The 22,707-nt window shown below is 47.0% G+C and overlaps 1 protein-coding gene and 1 long non-coding RNA gene across 2 annotated transcripts; one reads left to right on the plus strand and one right to left on the minus strand.

The window, feature by feature from the left end:
- Positions 1–8,603: 8,603 nt before the first annotated feature.
- Positions 8,604–10,132, plus strand: LOC119274416. The gene is made up of 3 exons (XR_005135146.1): positions 8,604–9,266; positions 9,578–9,671; positions 9,790–10,132. It is a non-coding gene; the product is annotated as an uncharacterized LOC119274416 (long non-coding RNA).
- A 146-nt stretch (positions 10,133–10,278) lies between these two features.
- Positions 10,279–11,709, minus strand: LOC119274415 (probable glutathione S-transferase GSTU6). The gene has a single exon (XM_037555111.1). The coding sequence runs from the start codon at positions 11,584–11,586 to the stop codon at positions 10,867–10,869; it is 720 nt and encodes a 239-aa protein (XP_037411008.1). The 5' UTR covers positions 11,587–11,709; the 3' UTR covers positions 10,279–10,866.
- Positions 11,710–22,707: the final 10,998 nt, after the last annotated feature.

Consider the following 22,707-nt stretch of genomic DNA (forward strand, 5'->3'; position numbering starts at 1 on the left):
CATTTAAATGGATACACTTGATTTGAGAATGTAGCTTGTCTGGCTCTACAAGAAATATATATAATATGACCGAGTCCACGTGGCGGTCTGATGACCCGCCTCCCCCCATGGCCGTCCTCGACCCCGTGATCCACGCCCTGGCATTCTCAAGCATCGTGCCAGCGTTAGGCCCAGCAACGACATCTTTCATGGTGTCCTGCACGACGTCCCTTCGCAGGGGCGCGCGGATGCGTGTGCCCATATGAAACTTGTGATTCTCAATTAATAGTAGAGATGATGATAATAATGAATGACATAGCCCGCGGGATTAGTGATTTCTTATGAAGAAATATCTCATTTTATTATGGAAGGTTATCGAGAAAAATCTTATGTCTGTCTTTTAGGAAGGTGATCTCACATATATGGTGCAATTTCTGAATTCTTAATTCCTTATTGTTTACGTAATTGAATTGAATCAACACCTACCAAAGGAAGCATGAAACAAAATTCCCCCTAATGGGATTTGGTTTTTTAATGGGAGGGAGAAAATCCAGTGGGAGGAGGTGGGACGAAGAAAAACCGGACGAAAATAAACCGTACCAGGCTACCAACTGCTCCATTAAAAGTAGAGATAAATATATATGCATGCATGATTCATCTCTTGATGGTTATGGACATGCTTGGCATTTAAAAAACATAAAAATGACTATGTTACAAGAAAAAAATTACCTGCTTAGTAGTGAATTTGACTCATGTACAAGAAAAATGACATGGGCCTGACATGGTGCCTGGGGGTGCGTGGGGCTCGTGGCCCTGACATGGTGGCTCTGCATCGGCTGTTGTGGATGCGCTGAGGCTCTACGGATTGGGCCTGATCTGACGCTCTACGATGGCGCTCCGAAGTGCGATCTAGGGACAACGACTTGAGGCAAAGCGCATGGATGCACATCAGCGGCGGTGGATTTTCCAGCTGTGTTGGTAGTCTTTTTGAGATGCAGGTGGCCACGATCCCATCTGCAGGTATGCAGGTGGCCGCGTCGTTTTGCTGCGTCCTGATATGTTGGTTCTCCGCTCGGGCATGCGTGTGCGGTGTGATCCTGCGTTGCTAGGTGATTGCCGAAACGGGGCCGGGGATCTTGGATCTTCAGATCCTACAGCAGCAACAAGTTTGTTTCCCTGCCTGATTCTGCCCCCATGGACAAGGACCATAGAGCATGAGGAAGGCGCAGAACCGTCAGAGCATCTCGAATTGAGATTTGATAGTGCTTATGGCCTTACTCCTTTGATTTCTATTGCAAAGTGCGACGACGACCTTTGTTATTTGGAGCTGTTGGTGGCGATCGACTCTTGCCGCGACTTGATGGCTTGCTTGTGCAAGCATGGTCATCACTTGCATGACACCTCATGTTCATACCGTGCTATGCATGTAGCTGATGGGATTGCGAAAAGTGGTGGCAATATCATGGGATGACTTCGATTTGGTGGTGCTTCTCAAACACCGGTCTAGTGCTCTGAGGTGAAAGCCAAGGTTTAACCATTATTGGTTATCTGGCAATAGGGACATGTCTTATGTCGTTACTTTGTTGAAGGCATTGCTTGGATTTGTTCGGACTTGTTCTTTAGGGTGAGCCCGTGATCTGGCCCTTGGTTATTGGATCTGACAATGACAACAATTGATCGCCGTTTCTTTCTTAGAGGCGTGACGGTTGAAGAATCCTTCTCGCTGTGTTGGTGATGTCAAAAGATAGTTGGTGTTGTAGTTTTTTTTATTGCTTCGGTTTTTCTTTTTCTTTTTACTCCATAAGGCATAACTTTGGCCTTGTTCGACTTTGTTAGCTCCCGATGTGATTTTGTGTGTGTATGTTGCTGAATGTGTGCATCCGAACTATGAAAGGCCATGGTATATGCTCATTATAATTGTAAGTCCTTTATGCTCCATTTTAAACTAATAGAATCCATCCTTTATCAGAAGAAAGGGACATTTACATTTGTGCCCCTAACTTGATCCCACTAGTCAGATTTGCCCCTAATTTCGAAGGGTGCTCAAATTTGCCCCTCTACCGTTAGTAGCCCTTACAGAAATGTCCTTCTGCACCGTTACCGTCCGGTCAAAGGGCGTTAAAGAGCTTTGACCGTCTCAAAAAAAGTAGCAAAAAAATAAAAAAAAAACTGAAATTTTGTGGGATTAAAGATACTTAGGTGCGCAAGGTGCGTGCAATTTTTCGTGATGTTTGGACACTCTACGAGCTCATGGCAAAGAAAAAACAATAAATCGGTACGCCTGTGAATACTAAATTAAAAAAATAGCTAGAAAATTCAAAAAAAATATGAAATTTTTTGGGATCCAAGATGCTCGGGTGCATACTTGCAAAATTTTGTTGTGTTTGGACATTGTAGGAGCTCATGGTGAAGGACGCCGCTAACTGCCACACGTGTGGCACAACATAAACCCGCCCACATGCCCCTGTGTGGATACCCAGCAAGCAGCCCACACGACCCTGTCTGGGCGAATATTAGCACTGCCCACACGTGTGGCAGGAGGAGCATCCTACCACACGACTTGTTCGATATGAGGGGATCGATCACCCGCACGAATTCGTTTGGCAGGGGAACCCACAGCCCACACGCCTCCATCACACCAGGCCCTTTTTACCGTGAAAGAAGGAACGAAAGGCCCGCTGAGAACGAATTAAATGAAGAGGCCCAGATTTTAGTTTTTTTCTGCAACAAATAAAAGCCAGATTTTGCTCAGCCACTAAGAAATGCCACCAGCGCTTTGAAAAATAGCAGAAAAAAATGTCATTTGAGTTTGACCAAACTATTTGTCATTATATTGTTTTTTAACAATGGCAAAGGTTTATAAACACATATTTAATGCCCCAAATGAAATATGGCAAATCTGCCATGACAGAAAAAATCAATATTGCCATGTGAAAAAAATAGTTGAAAAATGCATGTGAAAAGAACACAAAAATTTGACAGGACAGTAGAAGATAACAAATGCAATGGCATTTTTTATTAAAAATTCCATGAAAGTTTACCTAAAATTGTCGTGTTTTGAAGGAGAATTTTGCCGTGTGTGAGAGAAAACACAAAAAGGTAAAAATCAAGTATGAACAAAGAGATTTGCCATGGAAGATTGGTATTAAAGAAATTGCCGTATTTTGTATGATGAATTTATCATGTGTGAAAAACATACAAAAGTTGGAAAAACAACTATGAACAAGAAACATGCCATGGCAAATTCGTTGCAAAACATGCCACAGAATTCACGCAAACTAAATTTTTCATGAACAAGAAAAAATGCCATGGCAGAAAAAAATCATTTACACTAAATTGTCATATTGAGACCTAAATTTGCCATGTTCAATAAACTAAATTTGCCATTATTTGTAAACTAAACTTGCCATGAACCAATAAACTAAATTTTGCCATGATCAATAAACTGAAGGATGCCGATAAGTGCCACACGCGTGGGTGTTAGGGAGACTGCCCACACATTTTGTGTGGTATATAAGAGGAACAGCCCACACACCTACGTGTGGGCAAAACAAGTAATGCCTACACACCTCTTTTTTTCCTTCCCGGTCCCTCTCACACGCGTGCGTGTGGGCGAAGTAGATAACGCCCACACGCCCCGTATGTCAGGCCTCGTACCTCCTGGTCCCGCACGCCAGCGTGACAGTCACCGCGCGCCCGCAGTTGCCATGGTCCAGGGCCTCGTCCATGTTCGTTTAACTGCGGTTGCCATGTCGCTGAACTACGGTTGCCATGTCGGACAACTGCAGTTGCCATGGTTGCTCAACTGCAGTTGCCATGTATGGTCTGGTCTACTGTAGTTGCCATGATTTCAAAATTTTAGTAGTTGCCACATACTAACACTAGACAGTTGAGAGAGTTGCCATGTGCTCACAAGCATGCTAGGGCAGTTGCCATGTAAAAAAGAAGAGTTGCCATCTGCTTATGTGCACGTTAGGGCAGTTGCCATGTATCATGCAAAAGCACATGGCAACTCGGTAAAGAGAGAGTTGCCATCTGCTTACATGCACACTAGGCAGTTGCCGTGTATCTTGCAAAACACATGGCAACTCGGGTAAAAAGAGAGTTGTCACCTGCTTATAAAGCACGCTAGGGTAGTTGCCATGTGCGCTGTAAAACATGTGGCAACTAGCAGCTTGGGTGTGGGAGAGGAGACGGGCGTGTGGGCAAGATGGCAAATGTCCACACACTAGCCCTTGTGCGTGCGTGGAAAGTGGGTGTGGGTGAACTGCTGAACGCCCACACACCAGCCCCTCCCGTGTGGTGGAACGGCCGTGTGGGCGACCGGGTGAACGCCCACACACCAGGCTAGTCCTACGTGGCACTAAAAACATGCCAAGATTCATGCGCTCATGAACGGATGTGGATCCACGTGTGTGGGCGAGATGCAAACGCCCACATGTATGGGCGTTAACATTTCCGTAAACTGAATTTATATCAAAACTTGGCATGACAGATTTGCCGTGTTCTGGTATGATGAATTTGCCGTGCGTGTAAAAATAGAAAAAAGTTGAAAAATAAAAATTATGAACAAGAAAATTTCCACGGCAGATTCGTATCAAAACTTGCCATGGCAAATTCGTACCAAGAATTGCTGTGTGTTTGAATGATGAATCTGCCATGTGCCAATTTTTTTTTGAAAATCAAGTATGAACAAGAAAAATGCCATGGCAGGTTCATATCAAAACTTGCCACGGCGGAATTCACGTAAAACTAAATTTGCCATGAACAGAAATATTGCCATGGCAGATTCATATTGAAACTTGCCATGGCAGAAAAATCATGTAAACTAAATTGCCATGATTTGAAACTAAATTTTTTCATGATCAATAAACTAAATTTGCCATGATTTGTACACTAAATTTGCCATGAACCAATAAACTAAAATTTGCCATGATCAATAAATCAAATTTGTATCAAAACTTGGCATGGAAGATTTGTATCAAGAATTGTCGTGCTTTGGTATGATGATTTGCCGTGTGTGTAAAAAAACACAAAAAGTTGAAAATCAAAAAATATGAATGAGAAAATTGCCATGGCAAATTCGTATCAAGAATTGCCGTGTGTTTGTATGATGAATTTGCCGTGTGTGAAAAAAACACAAAAAGTTGAAAGTCATGTATGAACAAGAAAAATGTCATGGCAGATTCGTATCAAAACTTGCCATGGCGGAATTCACGTAAAGTAAAAATTGCGATGATTTGAAAATGAAATTTGCCGTGACTAGTAAACTAAATTTGCCATGAACCAAATAAACCAAAATTGACATGATCAAGTAAAATCAGATTGCCATGGTCAATAAACTAAATTTGCCATTATCAACAAACTAAATTTGACGTGGTTAAGTAAGAAACAAAAGCATAAAGATTGGCATGGGCGTGTTAAAAATAACTAAATTTGCCATGACAAAATAACATGACATTTTTGCCATGGCAAACTTTGAAAAAAAAAGGTCATAGGAACATTTTCTAAACTTGCTATGTCATCAAATGCAGAAAAATTGGCATGCTACGTACACATATAACTTTGACATGGGCTTGTATTACGAGGGACATGGGCTTAATCAAGTATTGCCATAGGCCTAAAAAAATAAGTGCTTGTATTACAAGGGACGTGGCTACAAATTATGAATAAAAATTGCCATGGCATATCCATATTCAAATTTGCCATGGCGTTTTGCTTAAAAATGGAAATATACGTTACAGAATTGCCATCGATAAAAGTGTAACAATTTCCATGATTTCTAACCTCAATCTTTTTTTTTGCGAAGGATTTCTAACCTCAATCTAACCACATGTATTCTGTAAAGAACAACACCAGTTCACTAACAGGCCTTGTGACCTGGGGCACTACTACAGGTACACATGTTTAAGCTATGTGATCAACTTAAAATGCCATGGGTGTAAAATTTAGCATGTCTCTGAAATTTACCATGGCATCATCATAAATTGCCATGACTCTAAAGTTGCCATCACTGCATGCTCGAAAACCGCCAATGGAAACTAAAGACTATCCATCTATTCTATACATTATCAAATTCAAAACTGTACGCAGATGATTGATCAAACAAGAATCATCGCCCTGCTGCCGTGTGCATGAACACACAACACACCAAACTGAGAGAGGGAAAATCAAACCTCCATGGCATCGCGTGCCGGAGGAGCATGGAGCAGACATGCCTTCCTGAAGATCACATCGAGCGCGCGGATGTCGCCATGATTGTAGTAGTTGTTGGGCCACCGCGACACCCTGACGAACAAGCCATTGCCCCCCCACGACCGCAAGCCCGTCGATGTTGACGAAGAATGCGGGGTAGCGCTTGCCCACCGGATCGAGTAGCTCCACCCCGCGCCTGCGTCAACCGCGGAGGCCGAGCCCCACAAGGGACACCCGCCGGCCCGCCCCCGCCTTTCCCAGGGCAGGAGTTGGCGAGTAGCGCGGTGGCAGCACGCAAATAGACTGGCGCGCGGCGGAGCTCGAACCTCAGAAGTAGCCGCACGCGCGCCCGCCTCCTCCGCTTCAGCCATCCGGTCCCCCTGGACCTCCCCCTCACCGCCGGGAAGACCACGCAGCTCTCCCTCGCCGCCACCCAAGCCGCCATGGGAGAAGGGGGATCCACCCGGTGCTCACCACCAACCCGCCCCTCCCCGCCCCTCACGCCTGCCATCGCCCATCTCGCCGGCCACCTACCGGTCAGCACAAAGATACAGATGAGAGGGGATACGAGTAGAGGGGAAGAAGAGGAGGGGCACGGGGCGGTGGGAAGAAACCTGTCTGCGCTCGTCGGCGTTCACCGGCCACCAGAGGTGTGGGAGAGGCGCCGGGGTCGCTCGGGATTGAGCTCCTGCTCGTGGGGGTGTGGCCGTGTGGGGACTGGGAAATGGATAAGGTGAAGAAGAGAGAGCAGTGGGCGAGCGAGAAAGAAAAGGACGTTCGGGCAACTTCGCGCTGACCGCTGAGAGAAAACCGGCGTGCGGGCGAACTCCCTCACACGCCACACACACGAGTTGTCCTACGTGGCACATAAAATCAGCCTTTTCGTGCCAAGATTCGTGCAAAAAGCACTGGACGGCGATCGAGGCGTGTGGGCGAGTTGGCTAACGCCCACACGTGTGGGCGTTAGTGTTTCCGAAAAACAAAATATGGCTCAGAAAAAAACTTTGAAAAATACACTATATTGTTTTTTTGCTACAGCTCCTGGCATGTCATTTCATAACAAAATTTTGCACACATGTTGTGCAACCAATCATCTTAGATGCCAACAAAATTCATATTTTTTTTTATTTTTCTTGCTATTTATTTTGAATTTACTATTCATAGGCGTACAAATTTATTGTTTTTTCTTTGCCATGAGCTCGTAGAGTGTCCGAACATCACGAAAAATTGCACGCACCTAAGTATCTTTAATCACACAAAAATTCAGATTTTTTTTGCTATTTTTGCTATTTTTTGAGACGGTCAAAGTCCTTTAACCGGACGGTAATGGCGCAGAAGGGCATCTTCTATATCTATATCTATAATCTATAATCTATAACAATATAAAAAGACCCAAAGAGGCAGATCCAATTAATCTCGTTCATTAAATCATATCAATCCAACGACCTAGACTGCTTAAATGTTGAGCGCTCAACATGTTTAGCGTGCAGTTAATTTCATGCCAAATATAATACTAATGAGAACACATAATAACACACAAATAATATCCTACTTAATATCCGTATGTACTTAATATACTTCCAAATTAACGTGCATTGCACATACACATTGACTAGATTCTATAAGGACACCTAACGACAGAGGGACAAATTTAAGCATCCTTTGAAATTAGAGGCAAATCTAAGCAGTGGGATCAAATTAGGGGTACAAATGTAAATGGCCCGGAAAAAAAAACTGCCCGAACAAACGGTGGCAGAAGAACACTCTCATAAGAGTAATGCTACATCAACGGAAATTTATCACGGAGGTTCACGGACCAATAGAATCAAGGATTAAGGGGAGGAAGGTCCCACACCACCCGAAAATCAGGGGGGGCAGAGAAATTAGTTAGAAGGAATCCCCGTAAAAAGGCCCGTAATTGTCCCTGAATCTAGCATTTTCGCTCTCATAAAATACTCCAGAAAAGGATCGATGAGGAAGGAAGGTGCCTTGTGGCCTGGGTCTCTCAATCGGCCAACGACTAGAGTACAGAGGGAGTTGTTGACTCGCTGAGCTACGTGCCTAGCTACTATACTAGTACCGCGTTGTGGGTGGGTGGCTCCCGCGGCATGCAAGCAAAAGGAGGAGACATCGGCGGTGACGCTCGCTCGGGTCAAGGCGCCGCGACCGCAAGTTCGCACGACGTTCTCCGCTCCGGCCTCCGGCCAATCAGCCAAGTGTTGTGTAATTGATTACATCTTTTTGATCCGCCTGTGGGAAGTATCCTAATCAATCGATCAATGGCACGCAACCGGGAAGGCAAGCAAAATGGGACATGTCTTCATGGACGACATACAATATGACGAATTGACCGGCCTGCTCCGTCCGGTCAAGCGACGGGCGGGCCTATAGAAACTCGGCCACCGGCCGCGTTTCCTCTCACTCTTCCTTCAGCAATCCTGCCAAGTGCCATCACAACCACTTTGCGCAAACACCACCATCATTGGCAGCCACAGTTAGCTAGCCTAGCTCTCGCCTGCTACTAGGATGCCATTGCCAGTGCCAGGTGGGGACGGTGGTGGAGGCAGGGGAGGGAACGGTGGTGGAGGTACGGGAGGAGCCGCAGGCGCAGGCGGGAGAGGGAACGGTAGTGGAGGTAGGGGAGGAGCCGCAGGTGCAGGCGGCAGAGAGAACGGTGGTGGAGGTAGGGGAGGAGCCGCAGGCGCAGGCGGCAGAGGGAACGGTGGTGGAGGTAGGGGAGGAGCCGCAGGCGCAGGCGGCAGAGGGAACGGTGGTGGAGGTAGGGGAGGAGACGCAGGCGCAGGCGGCAGAGGGTACTTAGCTGAACCCTTGGCCAGGTTCAATGGTCCACAAGAGTCACCCTTCATAACGAACGGATATATTAGCAGGCCAGAAGTGGGGTTGTTTGATCGGGCCTTGGGACCGTTTCGAGGCGGACGAGGTCAGGGAGAGATGGCCGGGCCATTCAAGGGACTGCATGCGGCGGACGCAGAAGCGTACATACCAGTACGGCCGCCGGCGGAGTCCACCACGCCGTTGAGGTCAGGCTCCAGCTCCAGCTCCAGCTCCACGCCGCCGAATTCAAACGCAAGGTTTGCTAGCTCACAACCTGCTGCTTCTTAATTACTTTGGGGAATCCGCCGCTTCCTTCTTCATTTTGTTCCTCCTCCTCATCAACGAGTGGCCGATTATAGTGTGGGTGTAAACTAAATTACAGTTGCATATTTCTTGTTTCGGCTGTTGGTGGTATTCCACACTTAGCTTTCTCTACTACTCCCTCTGTAAGCTAATATAAGAGCATTTAGATCACTACTTTAGTATTCTAAATGTTTTTATATTAGTTTACGGAGGGAGTAATTGTGTTACTACCTATCTAATCATGGTGCACCGACATGGTGAACAGTTTCGGCAAGAACCCTTATGCATATGATGGTCCACCCCCATGGCTTCAACCGGTCCGGCGTGGCCCTCCTCCGCAGTAATTAAGCACCTGCAAGGTTTGCACATGCATGCTCTGATTTCTCTATTTGCTTTGAGAATGCTCAATCAGTGCTTTGAGAGTTTCAAAAAAGTCTAACCTTCTATCCCGTCATGCTGCCTGAAATGGGTGAACAGTGATGTCGGATCCCTGAATCAAGCCTTCAATTTCGTGCGTGGTCAGCGATAAGCAACAAGACATGAAATGCGAAATGGAGCGCAGAGACAAATCAAGTTTTAACTACTCGGGCTTGTGGGATATCAATCTAGTTGGTCTCAGCGGTGTGTGTGGAGTACGTGCGTCTATTCCGTATACTAAGAATATTGTTGTTGTTGTTGTTGTTCACTGTCATCAACATGTTAACAGGCTTGTAACCCATCTTCATCTGTTGCGGACAGCCATACTTGTTTTTCTTTTGAACGTGCAGTAGGACTGCACGTTCATTTAATAAAAAAAGAAAGATAATAGTCTACAATGTCATATGACGACCCCTATCTTAGCTTCCGCCACACCTCTATCATACCTCTACACATTCTACCCCTGCCCGCGCCGTTGAACCTTGCACCCTGATAATTTTAAAGTGTCCGATTTACCCCGTCAACCTCCTGCCTGGTACAGCTGCAAAATGAGTAGCTCAAGCGAGACTGAGTTAGACTTCAAGCTTGCTGATAGGCTCGAGCTCAGCTCGACAAAGCTTGATAACTAATATATCATTGTTCAGACATATAAAAACCTAATAATCCTTACAAAGCTTGGGCGGACTCAAGCTCAGCTCGATCAAGTGAGTCTGCACTATAAGAAAGTAATGCTCACTTAAATGAAAAATACTAGATTGACTTCGACAAAGCTTGAGCTCGGCTCAACAAAATCACCTCCAAACGAGCTTGATCAAACTATTCACGTATGTCGAGCTCGACTCCTTTAGGGATTGAGCTGAGCCTAAAGCGAGCTGAAATAGTTTCGTTGAGCTCAAACTTTTTTCATAGCCTACTGCGTCGACGTCGACGCAGCCCACGCTGTTGCCAACGTCTACGCCTAGGAGAATTGAGTGGTTGCCATAAAGCAAACGTGGAAAATAAGATAATACTTCCTCCATTCTAAAATAAGTGACTCAACTTTATAATACTAACTTTATAAATTGAGTAACTTATTTTGGGACGGAGGAAGGAGGGAGTGTACATCAATTATGTGTCCATGTAACCATGCATGCCGGTTTAATTCGCAGAAGCCTTGACAGCGGCGTTCTTGGCGTGTATCATCCTGACGTAGTCCACGACCCGGTCGACGTCCGGCAGGAGCGCCTTGGCGGCGTCGAGCTCGCCGAAGCGCTGCAGCCAGGTGGCAAGCAGCGGCGTCCTCCCGGCGTCGCCGAAGAGCATGTCCCCGGAGATCTCCACGGTGGCGTGCACCAGCGGGACAACGCCGCCCAGCACGACGTCGACGAACCCGACCCGCTCGCCGCCGAAGAAGCAGCCCTTCTTGCCCCCGTCGGTGCACTCGCTCAGCCCCCGCTCCAGCGCGTCCGTGGCCGCCACCACCCGCCTCATCCACCCGGCCCGCTCCTCCTCGGTGCGGGCCCTGTACGCCTTCTCCCACGGCGCCCCCAGCACGTCGTCGGCGTAGGCTGCCCAGAACCGGGCGACCGCGCGCTCGTGCGGGTCGGCGGGGAGGAGAGTGGGAGGTCCGAAGGCCTGGTCGATGTACTGGAGGATGATCTGGGACTCGCAGACGGGGCGGCCGTTGTGGATGAGCACCGGCACGGCGCGGTGGACGGGGTTGCAGCGGAGGAGGAGGTCGCTCTTGTTGCGCAGGTCCTCCTCCACGTACTCGTACCGCACGCCCTTGAGGTGCAGCGCTAGCCGGACTCGTGTCACGTACGCGCTCCCCCAGTGGCCCAGCAGCGTCACCTCCTCGTCTCCTCCGCCTCCGGCCATCGACCTCCGATGACTCTGCGTCGCGCACACTCAGCTGCTAGTACTGTTCGCCCTTCGGCGCTTAGGGTGCCCTTGAGGTACACGGCGCGGTGGAGTATATATCAGTCAGAGTTTGCTTAGGGATGAATCTTCTTCGTCCATGGGACATGGCTCTGTTTTCTTGAGAAAAATAGTCAAAGAATGTTATCTCCACGCCATCTGATCGAGCTGCAAGGCATTATATATCAACACGCAGTACACGACCACTTCAAAGTTTGACTATACATGGTTTCTTTATGGGGCGTGCTACGTATCCACCGGCCAATCTTTTTAAAAGATCAGCCAGGTCGCGAGCCATCAAATCTGTGCCGCATCAAGCGCTTAGACGTGCCTTCATCATTGCAACACAAATTTTGTTGCAGGATTACTTCTGCAACACAGGTCTTGTTGCAGGATTATTTATGCAACATTGGTCTTATTGCAGAATTTTTCTGCAACAGTTGTTTTGTTGCAGTATTTTGCAACTGAGTTTTTGTTGTAATTTTTTTTTGCAACCAAGGTCTTAAAAATTTCGTAAGGGATATTTTGTTGCAAAACGTAGACCTGCTGTAGACCATTGCAATACTACATATGTTTCAGAAACATAGCTCCTGTTGCAGAAGCGTGTTCGACAAAGGATAGTGGGCTCTCACTGAGACACGTGTGAGGCAGGGGAGGTGGCGGACGCGGACGCTGCGATCCGCCAGGTGATTGTAAGAGTTTCCCTTTCTTTATTTCCCGTATATATCATATATGTTGGCCCCGCAAAAAATCATATATGCTGATTATATATGTTTTTTTGGGTAGATTATACAGGAAAACGCTAACCTTCAGCCGACTGATGCCCGCACAACATCCGCCGCCTGTGTAGCCGTCAGATTGATTTTGATCTTGTTTCAGAAGCTTTCTGCAACAAAGATCTTGTTTCAGAAAGAAAAAGTGTTTGATGGTGAAGTTTTTCTTTCGGCAACAGGGTCTAATTTCAGAAACTTTCCGCACTAGAGGCCTTGTTTCAGAAAGAAGAAAAATGGTTCGACGATCAATATTTTCACTTCTGCAACAAGGGTATTGTTTTAGAAACATAGCCCCGATTGCAGAAAAGCGCAGAATGAGCGCCCCCGCGTTAGAGCGTACGAGGGCAAGCATTGCAACAAAATGCATGTTTCAGAAACATAGCTTCGGTTGCAGAAATCGCCAGAAGAGTGCCCGGCATGAGACTTCATCGTTATCGTGCTGGAGTAGAGGCAGCTGCTCGGGGTGCTGGTTCGAAGGAGGCGTGTCGATTCCGGCGGCCGGCGACGCTCCATGGCCGAGGCACTCATGCCATGGCGGGGCAGTGATGCTGTCTTAGTGGACCTTTGCAACAAGGTCCTTGTTGCAAAGCCATGAGCGCAACAAGCTAGCTATTGCGAAGGCGCCCAGTTGGCTGGGATGGTAGATCGAACGGTGTTTCGGGCGGCATCCGACGGTTGCCGAGGCGGCTGATCTTATCAGTTTATCATCCGGCGGACGCGTAGCATTGCCCATATATTGCCTTGGATACCAAGCCTAGCTATGAGTCGGACTTACTGCTCTTGTAACATTTTATGAAGGGAAAAACATGGAGATTTTTTGACGTTTCCGTGGACTTATATATGGAGACCTTGAGTTTAAGAACCCGAGCTCATATGCTCTGTGATTAAAAGTAAGATAAACAATAGTAAAAATATTCAAAAAATTATAATTCTTTTTATAAACATTGACGCTCCGAAAAGATTATTGCTGGAAGCATTGATTTGCCAAGACCTCCACGAATGCCATTTCATCACAAAATTTTGCACGCAGTTGAAACATTCATTATTGTTTATTGCAAGAAAAAAACAGAAGGAGATGCTGGAACCAACATGTCATGATGCTGAAACCGACATCAAGGGGATTTGTTGTGACTTGCGCTCGGAAGCATCCAACAGTAACCATGCACGACATGTGTTGCAACCGTAATTGCCGAAAGCTGGAACCGGCTTTTTTTTGCTACGACCGGCTAGAAATTTTTCTACGACTCGGCGACGACGATCTATGGTATTTGCTGGAATGAAATTTTTGGGCGGTGACGGGCGGTGCCTGCCATGAATGTTTTGCTGGAGCCTCTTCAGTTTTTTGCTAGAACCGTTTACCAATTTTGCTGCAATTCAAGATGATGGTGGTGCCGTCGCCGCCATGATTTTTGCTACATTTAATTTTTGCCGGAACCTCTTTTCATTTTTGCTACAACCGGCAGTCACAAAAGCTACAATCGGCGATCAATTTTGCTACAATGGCGACGGGGTGGCAGAACCGACGAGCTATTTTTGCTGGAACCGGCACAATTTTTTTGCTACTACCAGCGGACATTTTTGTTGTCACCAGCAAACCCGAAGGAGAGGCCTTTTTTGTGAGCTCGTTGCGACCGGCGACCGGCGTTGCCGAAGCTGCAGCCGTCCCACCAGAGTTGCCATGGCCAGTGAGGGAGCTGCAACTGCGGGCAAAAGTTGCTGCATGCGTTTGGTGCATCCGACATCATATGCCAGATCAACCGGCTTTGCTCCATACACGTCGGCTCCCATCCATCCCATGTCCCCGCTTCTCAGGAAGGCAACCTTGGTGCCGTAGACATTTTTTTGAGACAATTCACGAAGCTTTTATTCAAACCGTCACTGCCATTACAGGGACGAAAGGCAGTCCATCGGGCTGTCCTAACCAAACATGGCGGCCAGCTCCTAATTTCAATGCATGCTTCGCTAAATTGTGAGACTCAACATTTGAACTCCTAAATTCATGGACTAAATTACATGAAATAAAAGAAGAAAATTGTAACTTAATCTCCTGGATGATTGCTCCATAGGTAGCACCACTTTCTCTGTGGACCTCTTCCACTACCCCTTTGCAATCCCATGCAATATGCACCCGGTTCTCGTTCAAATCCCCGGCTAGGGCTAGCCCTTCTCTAATAGCCAAAGGTTCAAGAGTTGCTGGATCACATATGTTGGTGTACACGTACACGACGCTCCAAGAAAAGTGCCAGCATGATTTCTACAAATGGCTCCCACAGCACCATACTCACCTCTCCCTTCTACTGCTGCATCAACATTGAGCTTCACATAATGCTCTGGAGGGGCCAACCATCCCGTCGGATGTGTCGTTGTGGTCGTCATGGGAGGCCTTCTCGGAGTAAGCACTTGTATGTCCGACAAATACGATAACACAAAGCCATGTATGGCATGAGGCATCTTGAAGATGCCCTCATAAATTGCCTTCCTTCGAGCTCCCCAAATGGCCCATAATGTCACTACAAATTTTATGAATTCTTCCGACGACAGTGCTGCTTTCACAGCAAAGATCCACTCCCTAGCATCTTCCTCCTTGTGGGCACTCAGTTGATCAAGAATGCCTTCAGTTCATAGCGCCCAAGTACTTCGAGATACCGGGCAATCCTGCAAAGCATGTCTCCAAGTGTCGTGAACCCCGCACAACGTACATGCACCCGTAGTTGCCATATTCCGTTAATGCAGTACTTCGCCCGACGGTACAGAGTACTTTGCTAATCTCCATATGAAAACCCTAAGCTTTGAAGGGACCTCAAGTTTCCATAATGAAAGCCACTCCTTACTCTCCCCCTGAGTGTTCGATGGACCCTGATGTTCCTGTAACCATCTTTCTCCGTTCAGCTTGGTACGAACCAGCATCCGATAAGAAGAGCACATCGTAAAATACCCACGGGGTTCTTCGCTCCATGCCCATAAGTCCTCAACTCTCCTCGTGCATAAGGGTATTTTTAGTATCGCCTCGGCATCAAAGTGTGTAAATACATATCGCACTAGCTGCATCCTCCATTACGCTGTGGCTGCTTCAATCAGCTCCGAAACCATCTGAGGGGGATCTGCAACTAGTGATGTAATTGGTCTCCTGTAGCTCTCCCGTGGTATCCAATTTTGTGACCAAATATTGGTAGACTCACCATCTCCAATCCTTCTTATCAAACCTTGGGCCATAACATCTCTGCCATCTAGGATTTCGCGCCATATCTGGGACGGGTGAGACCCCAACTCAGCATCCAATAGCGATACATGTGGGAAGTATTTGGCTTTCAAAATCCTAGCGCTCAGTGTATCCGGATCATTCAAAATACTCCATGCTTACCTTGACAGGAGTGCAAGGTTGAATAGCTCCAAGTCACGAAATCCTAGCCCCCGATGTACTTCAGCATGGTCAGAATGTCCCACGCCACCCATGCTGGCTTGCGTTTACCTCTTTTGCTCCCCCACCAGAACTGTCGTATAAGTGAAGTTACACTATCACATAGGCCTCTAGGTAATCTAAAGCGTGCCATGGAGTAGACTGGTATTGCTTGAGCCACTGACTTGATGAGTACCTCCTTTTCTGCAGCCGACAATAACTTCTCCATCCACCCCTTCACTTTTTCCCAAACTCTGTTTCGTAAATATTTGAAAGTTCCCTTTTTTGATTGACCCACATCAGTTGGCATGCCCAAGTATCGTTCACTAAGAGACTCGTTTTGCACATGTAACTTGTTCTTAATTGCATCTCTTACATTTTGTGAGCATCCCTTGCTGAAGAAGATTGAAGATTTCCCATTATTAATTCTTTGCCCCGAGGCTCTGCAATAATGGGTCAGTAGGTTTGACACATGCTCTACGCCCTCCATACTAGCCTTAAAAAGCAACATGCTATCATCAACCAACAAAAGATGGTTAACGGTTGGTGCCATTGCAGCCACCTTAATACCTTGCATAGATGACTGAGAACTAGATTTCAGGAGGCACGAAAGGCCCTCTGCTGCTATCAAGAATAGGTAAGGGGAGATAGGATCTCCCTGCCGAATCCCTCTTGTAGGAGTGAAGCTCTCTAACTTTTTCCCATTGAACAGAACCGAAAAAGAGACCGATGAGACCATAGCCATAACCGTGTCAATCCAAGACTGAGCAAAACCCAACTTAGACATAATGTCCCGGAGGTATGTCCACTCCAACCTATCTAGGCTTTCATCATGTCTAGCTTCAGAGCACAAAAGCTGTTGTTCTTCGATCTATTTCTCTTCATAAAATGTAAACATTCATAGGCGCAAATAATGTTGTCCATGATCATTCTCCCCAGAACGAAGGCTGACTGCTCATATGAGATTATCTCTAGTAAAACAATTTTTAACCTGTTGGCCACTACCTTCGAAGCTATCTTGTAGATCACATTGCATAGACTGACAGGTCTGAACTGGGATAGGAGTGTGGGATTGATCACTTTCGGAATCAGCACAAGAATTTTATCGTTAATGCTCACCGGGTTCTCTTCCCCCCCTCACTATTCTGAGAACTATATCTATCACTTCGTCTCCACACACGTCCTAGTGCTTCTGATAAAATTGGGTCGGGAAACCGTCTGGCCCCGGGGCTTTAGTAGGAAACATTTGGAAGATGGTTGTCGTTACCTCCTCCCAGGTATAAGGGGCACACAGGTCCCGGTTCATAGCATCCGTCACCTTCCGGGGTACATGTTCCATTACTCGTTCTATCTCCTGCACTCCCTCTGAAGAATAAGATTCTGGTAGAAATCATTTACCATGGACTTTAGCTCGACCGGATCAGACACCATTACTCCCAAGGAATTTTCCAGAGCCCGAATCATGTTCTTTTTTCTCCTGAGACTAGCACGCAGGTGAAAGAACTTTGTGTTTTTGTCTCCTGAGGATAGCCATTCAATACGTGCACGTTGCCTCCACATCATCTCTTCCCTGTGATAGAGTTCAACTAGCCTCTCATTTATCTCCAGTTCAACATGTGAGGGTGCAGTGCGCAACGGATCACCCCGGAGCTCGTCCAATCTTTTCTTTAACTCTTTTATCTCCCTTATAACACTCCCAAAAGATCTCCTGCTCCAGCTAGTTAGCCCCTTTGAGACGCTCACCAATTTGTCATGGAGCTATTGAACATTAACACAGGGCCCCGCTGTTGCCCACTCAGAGCTGATCGTTCCAGCTAGTTCATCATGCTTCTCCCACATGGTTTCATACTTGAAAGAGAACTTGGCTCTGTTTCCTAGTCTCGGCCTAGATCAAGGAGGATCGACCTGTGGTTCGAGGTTGCTGCTGTAAGATGCTCCAAGCTTGCAGAAGGAAAACGTGCTAACCACTGTGCATTCACCAAAGCCCTGTCTAGCCTGCAGCGTGTGAATGTACCCCCGGCCACCTTCTTTTCGAAAGTCCAGAAACGGCCCTTATAACCAATATCAATCAACATGCAAACATCTGTAGTTTCGTGAAACACCTGTATTTGTGCATTGCTTCTGTTTCCAATACCCACGTGTTCGTTTGGACATAAAACCTCATTAAAATCCCCCATGCATAGACATGGGAGAGAGCTCAGGGTGCTGATATTCTTGAGAACTTCCCAAGTTTGGTGTCTTAGGTGAGTCTGGGCCTCACCATAGACACACGTCATCCGCCACATCTCCTGACCAGTTTCTTTGATGGATACATCAAGATGATAACAAGAATAACCCAAAATTCAACTTTTATTGAATTATTCCAAAACAATCCTATTCCACCACTTCTACCTCTACTATCCACTGCATAAGCTCTATCATAGCCCATCGTACCAGCTAAGGCTTCTACCCTAGATCCCTCTATCTGAGTTTCGACAATACATAACAGGGTAGGGGCAAGCTTCGTCGTGAAATCGCGAAGTTCTTGGACTGTCGCGGCGTTGCTCACACCGCGGCAGTTCAAGCAGAGGGCACTCATTGGTGCTGGTGGCGCCCCTCGAAAGAGCCCGCCAAATTCTTTACTGCAGTTGGTATGATCTCTTGACCATCAGGTCCTAGTTTGGACCTCTTCGGATCCCTCGACAGAGGAGGGCTGACTACACTGCTCCCAACAATGACAAGCGCAAGATCCTGTGGATTTTGGTCTGTAGATGTCTTCTCTAGTGGCGTGTTGGGGTTGCCCGGCTCAAACCTTTCTGTTCTCTTCCTGCTGCTATCGTCCAAAGCCATGTTTGATGGGTCAAGGGTCGGGTCTTCATCCCTGTCTAACGCAAAACTTTCTGTGTCCTCCCTGCTAGCATTGCGATTTGCTCCAACCCTGCCTCCCCTTCTTCCTCCTCGACGTCCCCTATTCTCACCGGGCCTCTGCCAATCCTCATGGCCCAGGTACCTCGCAGGTCTTAAAACTAGAGCAGATTTGGGATGGATTCCATCACCGTGTTCCTTGAAAACATGCCCTAGGTGGCCGCAGACCGCACACCAATCAGGAAGCCTCTCGTAATTTACCCTGTAGATCTGTCGCTGTTGGTTTCTGATCAGGGAGACTGCATTCTTCAATGGCTTGTGCACATCAATTCTGACCCAAACGCGATAGAAATTTCCAGTAAAATCATGGGACGCTGTTTCATAGAACAAAACTTCCCCCACTTTAGCTGCAAGAGTAGGAACTAGATGGGCGAAGAGATCCGGGACATCATGGATCTGAATCCATATGTCCAGTGTATCCAGCTTGACATGGGACGACTGTGTTACTCCATCGTAAAGGGATATGATGACACCGTTTCCCCGGAAATTCCATGGACCCTCTTGCATTACTCTCTCCCAGTCCCCAAGGCACCGGAATTGCACATCGTATACAGGTTTGTCTCCAGAGGTTTAAACTTGACATCCTGAGCTAGATCCCAAGTAGCTCTCATGTTTATGAAAAACCAGCCCTGGCTATAGGGTTTATCAATGTGAACTCGAGCTATCGCCAGCCATCTTGCTGCATCTTCCGGTACAGACCCCTTATCACCACAACATCATCCATATCATCCTCCTGGAGGCCGAGTTCTGCCATTAGTTTCTCGATCTCTGATGCAGAAGAAGAGCCCCCGACCGTAGCCGATCCGCTCGCAGCTTCCGCAGCCATGTCGCTAACCCTAACCCGATCTGATGAGACAAAACGGGTTCTTTGTGACGAAACCTAACCCAGGCCGTCTGCGGACGGAGATTGCCAAAGCAAGGAAGCCCTGGACGGATCCCCCGCAGCCCAACGAGAAGGAAGAAGGTGTGGATCTCAACGGCGGTGGAAATCGCCTCCGAGAGGAAAGAAAGCCCTACCTTGAGGGAAAAAAAAATGTTTCTTTGTAACTTGGTGTTGTAGACATAATAGTGATTATAGTCGCAGATGGCCACAACGGTGTATTTATCGGGCCCAGGGTTCGGCCCAACCAGGAGTTTGCGTGGCGGGTAGTCTATGTTAATGATGGCATGTAGGCTAATTGGTGGGGTGGTAGCAAGAGAAAGGGGAATTGTGGCTTGCCTTTTCTTAGCTAAGATATTATCTATTAAAAATAAAGAAGAAAATATAAGACATTTGTCTGCATTGTATGAGATGTCTTATCTTATTCACATGATTTCTAATTCTAATTTTATTTGCCCCATAGTTTTTGGATTTTGTAACATTAAATGGTAGAGAAAACACTAAGATATAATTAATTGTATAGCCTGTTTTGTTTCTTTCTCTAAATGATGTTGAACATGTAAGAAAATTGTTTCCTCATCAATCAATTTACAATTGTAGGTGAATACGATTTCTTCACCGAAATTAACCTCCTGAGGACCACCATGCTCATGGACAGTTGCAGGAATCCGTTAAATGTATTGAATTACCACTAACATTGATTTCGAGGTATCACCGAATAACCATATATAACCATGATATGACATAGAGCAAGACATGCACTTTGTGAACAATGACTTGTCATTTTTGGTGAAGCATGAGAGAGATCCTTGGTCAGGTTTCTTCTTGTCTTCACATTTGTGTAGATGCTCGAGATTACTTCATTCACATTGTGTCGACGCACAGGGAGTCCCCGGATTAGGCCGGCTTATGTAGTGAACATGCTGTCTGCGAAGACCATAGAAAAGAAAGCCAGTAAAAAACGAGAAAACGAAAAATAAACTTCTAGAAATTTCATAATAATGGATTCTTTGGTAGACCTAACTGGGCCTATTTGCTCCACGGTAATGCCTGGTAATCCATGGAAGGGGAGTGTGGTGCAGCGGGAATGGTGTGCTGAGACCACGATAGAAGATTCTTGGGAGCTTCAGCTTTAAAACTCGAGTTCATCACAGATGCAAGCACTCTGGAAGCAATAGTTATAAGGGAAGGGCAAGCATTGGCAGAGGATCTATATGAAAACAAAATTCTAATTGCATCGGATTGTAAGAGGGTGGTAGATGAAGTCCAGAAGAACTCGGCGGCTGAGTATGGAGCTATAGTGCATGAGATAATTCATCGTGCAAATTCTTTTATTTCATGTAAAGTAGTTCATGAGTTTAGGAGCTCGAACTTCGAGGCTCACAATCTCGCTAAGTATGCTTTGTCATTAGGGTTTGATCGTCATGTGTGGTTGGGCCAGCCAGGAGATCTTGATTTTGTACCCATAAACATTATGGACAATGAATAAAGCATGCGAGGTTGTCTAAAAAAACTTATACTAGTATATATAGTAGTAACAAAAAAGATCGAGAAATCCAAAATATCCCGTGGTGTTTTGAGTATATAAAACAGACACGTACGTAATCGTGTCTCTCCAACTAATGGTGGTTAGCCTCGTACCCTGATCTCCATGGCGCCGCACTTCAGACCTTGGGCGGATCTCCACGTCGATCTCTTCCTCCCATTCGTGGACCGCCTGCAAACGCTGAGGGACTGCATCGCCGTCCGCGGCGTCTGCACCGCGTGGCGGTCCGTGCTGCCTCCCGGCCCTCGGTCCCCGTACCTCCTCGTCCTCCACGCCTTCCAACCCTACGACGGCGGCCTCCCTCGCTTCAACACCCATGCCTACGCCCTATCCCTCCCGATGCAGCGCACGTTCCGCCTCCCCACGCTCGCATGCCACAGCAACGACATCACCTGCTCCGCCAACGGCTACCTCACCATTGCCGATGGTCGTCCTCTTGGGCTGTTAAATCCTGTCACGGGAGAGGAGATCGAGCTTCTTCCTCTCCCCGACATGCGGTACCCGCACAGAATTGTGCTCAGGCCGAACCCAAGGCCTGATGACTACACCGCCGTGGCCATCTGCGGCCATGACAATGTCAGCAAGGTCATGAGCAAGGTCACCTACATGTCGAGCGGGGACACGGAGTGGACGATCACCGACATCACAGTGGATGGATCGAAGCTGGTCGATCTGGTCTACAAACACACCGATGTATACTGCCTCGATGAACATGGTGCCGTGCAAGTCCTCCACATCCCCGTCCCCCAAGGCGGCCGGATGAAGGAACACAACGTCTATCCCTTGTTGTCTGAGCGTGTCGTGGGTACCTCCTTCGACACTCCCATCGCCCCGCCTTACGACACCGTGGCCAAGGAAATATCTTTGAAGCGCCTGTTCTTCTGTGAGGGCATCCTATACCAGGTGTGGCAGAACACCAGGCAAACCATCCAGTTGTGGTTACGGGAAGGCGGTGTATTCATCATGTCCTCGGATGAGATACTGGTTCTGAGGTACTACCGAGAGCGATGGCCATGCTGGGAGGCGGTGAAGGATCTGGGAGGCTACTCGGTGTTCACCGGCAGGAACAACACCGCGGTGGTGCAGGCTGAGGCTACCCCGGGAGTAAGACCCAACTGTGTCTACTGGATTGATTGTGGGCTATGCACGCCGTGGGTGTTTGACATGAGCAACAAAACCTCTACGCATTGCGTTCGTCCTCCTTGTGGTGTAGGATTTGCAAGGTGTTGGTACTTCAATGATAGTTAATTAACGAGTGAAGTGCATCTTAAGTCCTCGAACTATTTCGAAGGTATCATGTAGGTCCTTAAACTATGAAAAGTGTCATCTACGTCCTCCAAAATTCTTGAAGTGTAATAAATGGGTATATATGTGACACCTCAGAAATAGTTCAAGGACCTACATGACATCTTTGAAATAGTTTAAGGACCAGGATGACACTCATATTGCACTTTGAAGACCTGGATGACGATTTTCATAGTTTAAGGGGCTACATGACATCTCTAAAATAGTTCGAGGACCTATGATGCACTTCACTCTTAATTAACATTACTCACTAGTATCGACAACCATGCAAGAGAAA

This window comes from Triticum dicoccoides, chromosome 3B (genome assembly GCF_002162155.2).
Source record: "Triticum dicoccoides isolate Atlit2015 ecotype Zavitan chromosome 3B, WEW_v2.0, whole genome shotgun sequence".
In the NCBI taxonomy this organism is placed as follows: domain Eukaryota; kingdom Viridiplantae; phylum Streptophyta; class Magnoliopsida; order Poales; family Poaceae; genus Triticum; species Triticum dicoccoides.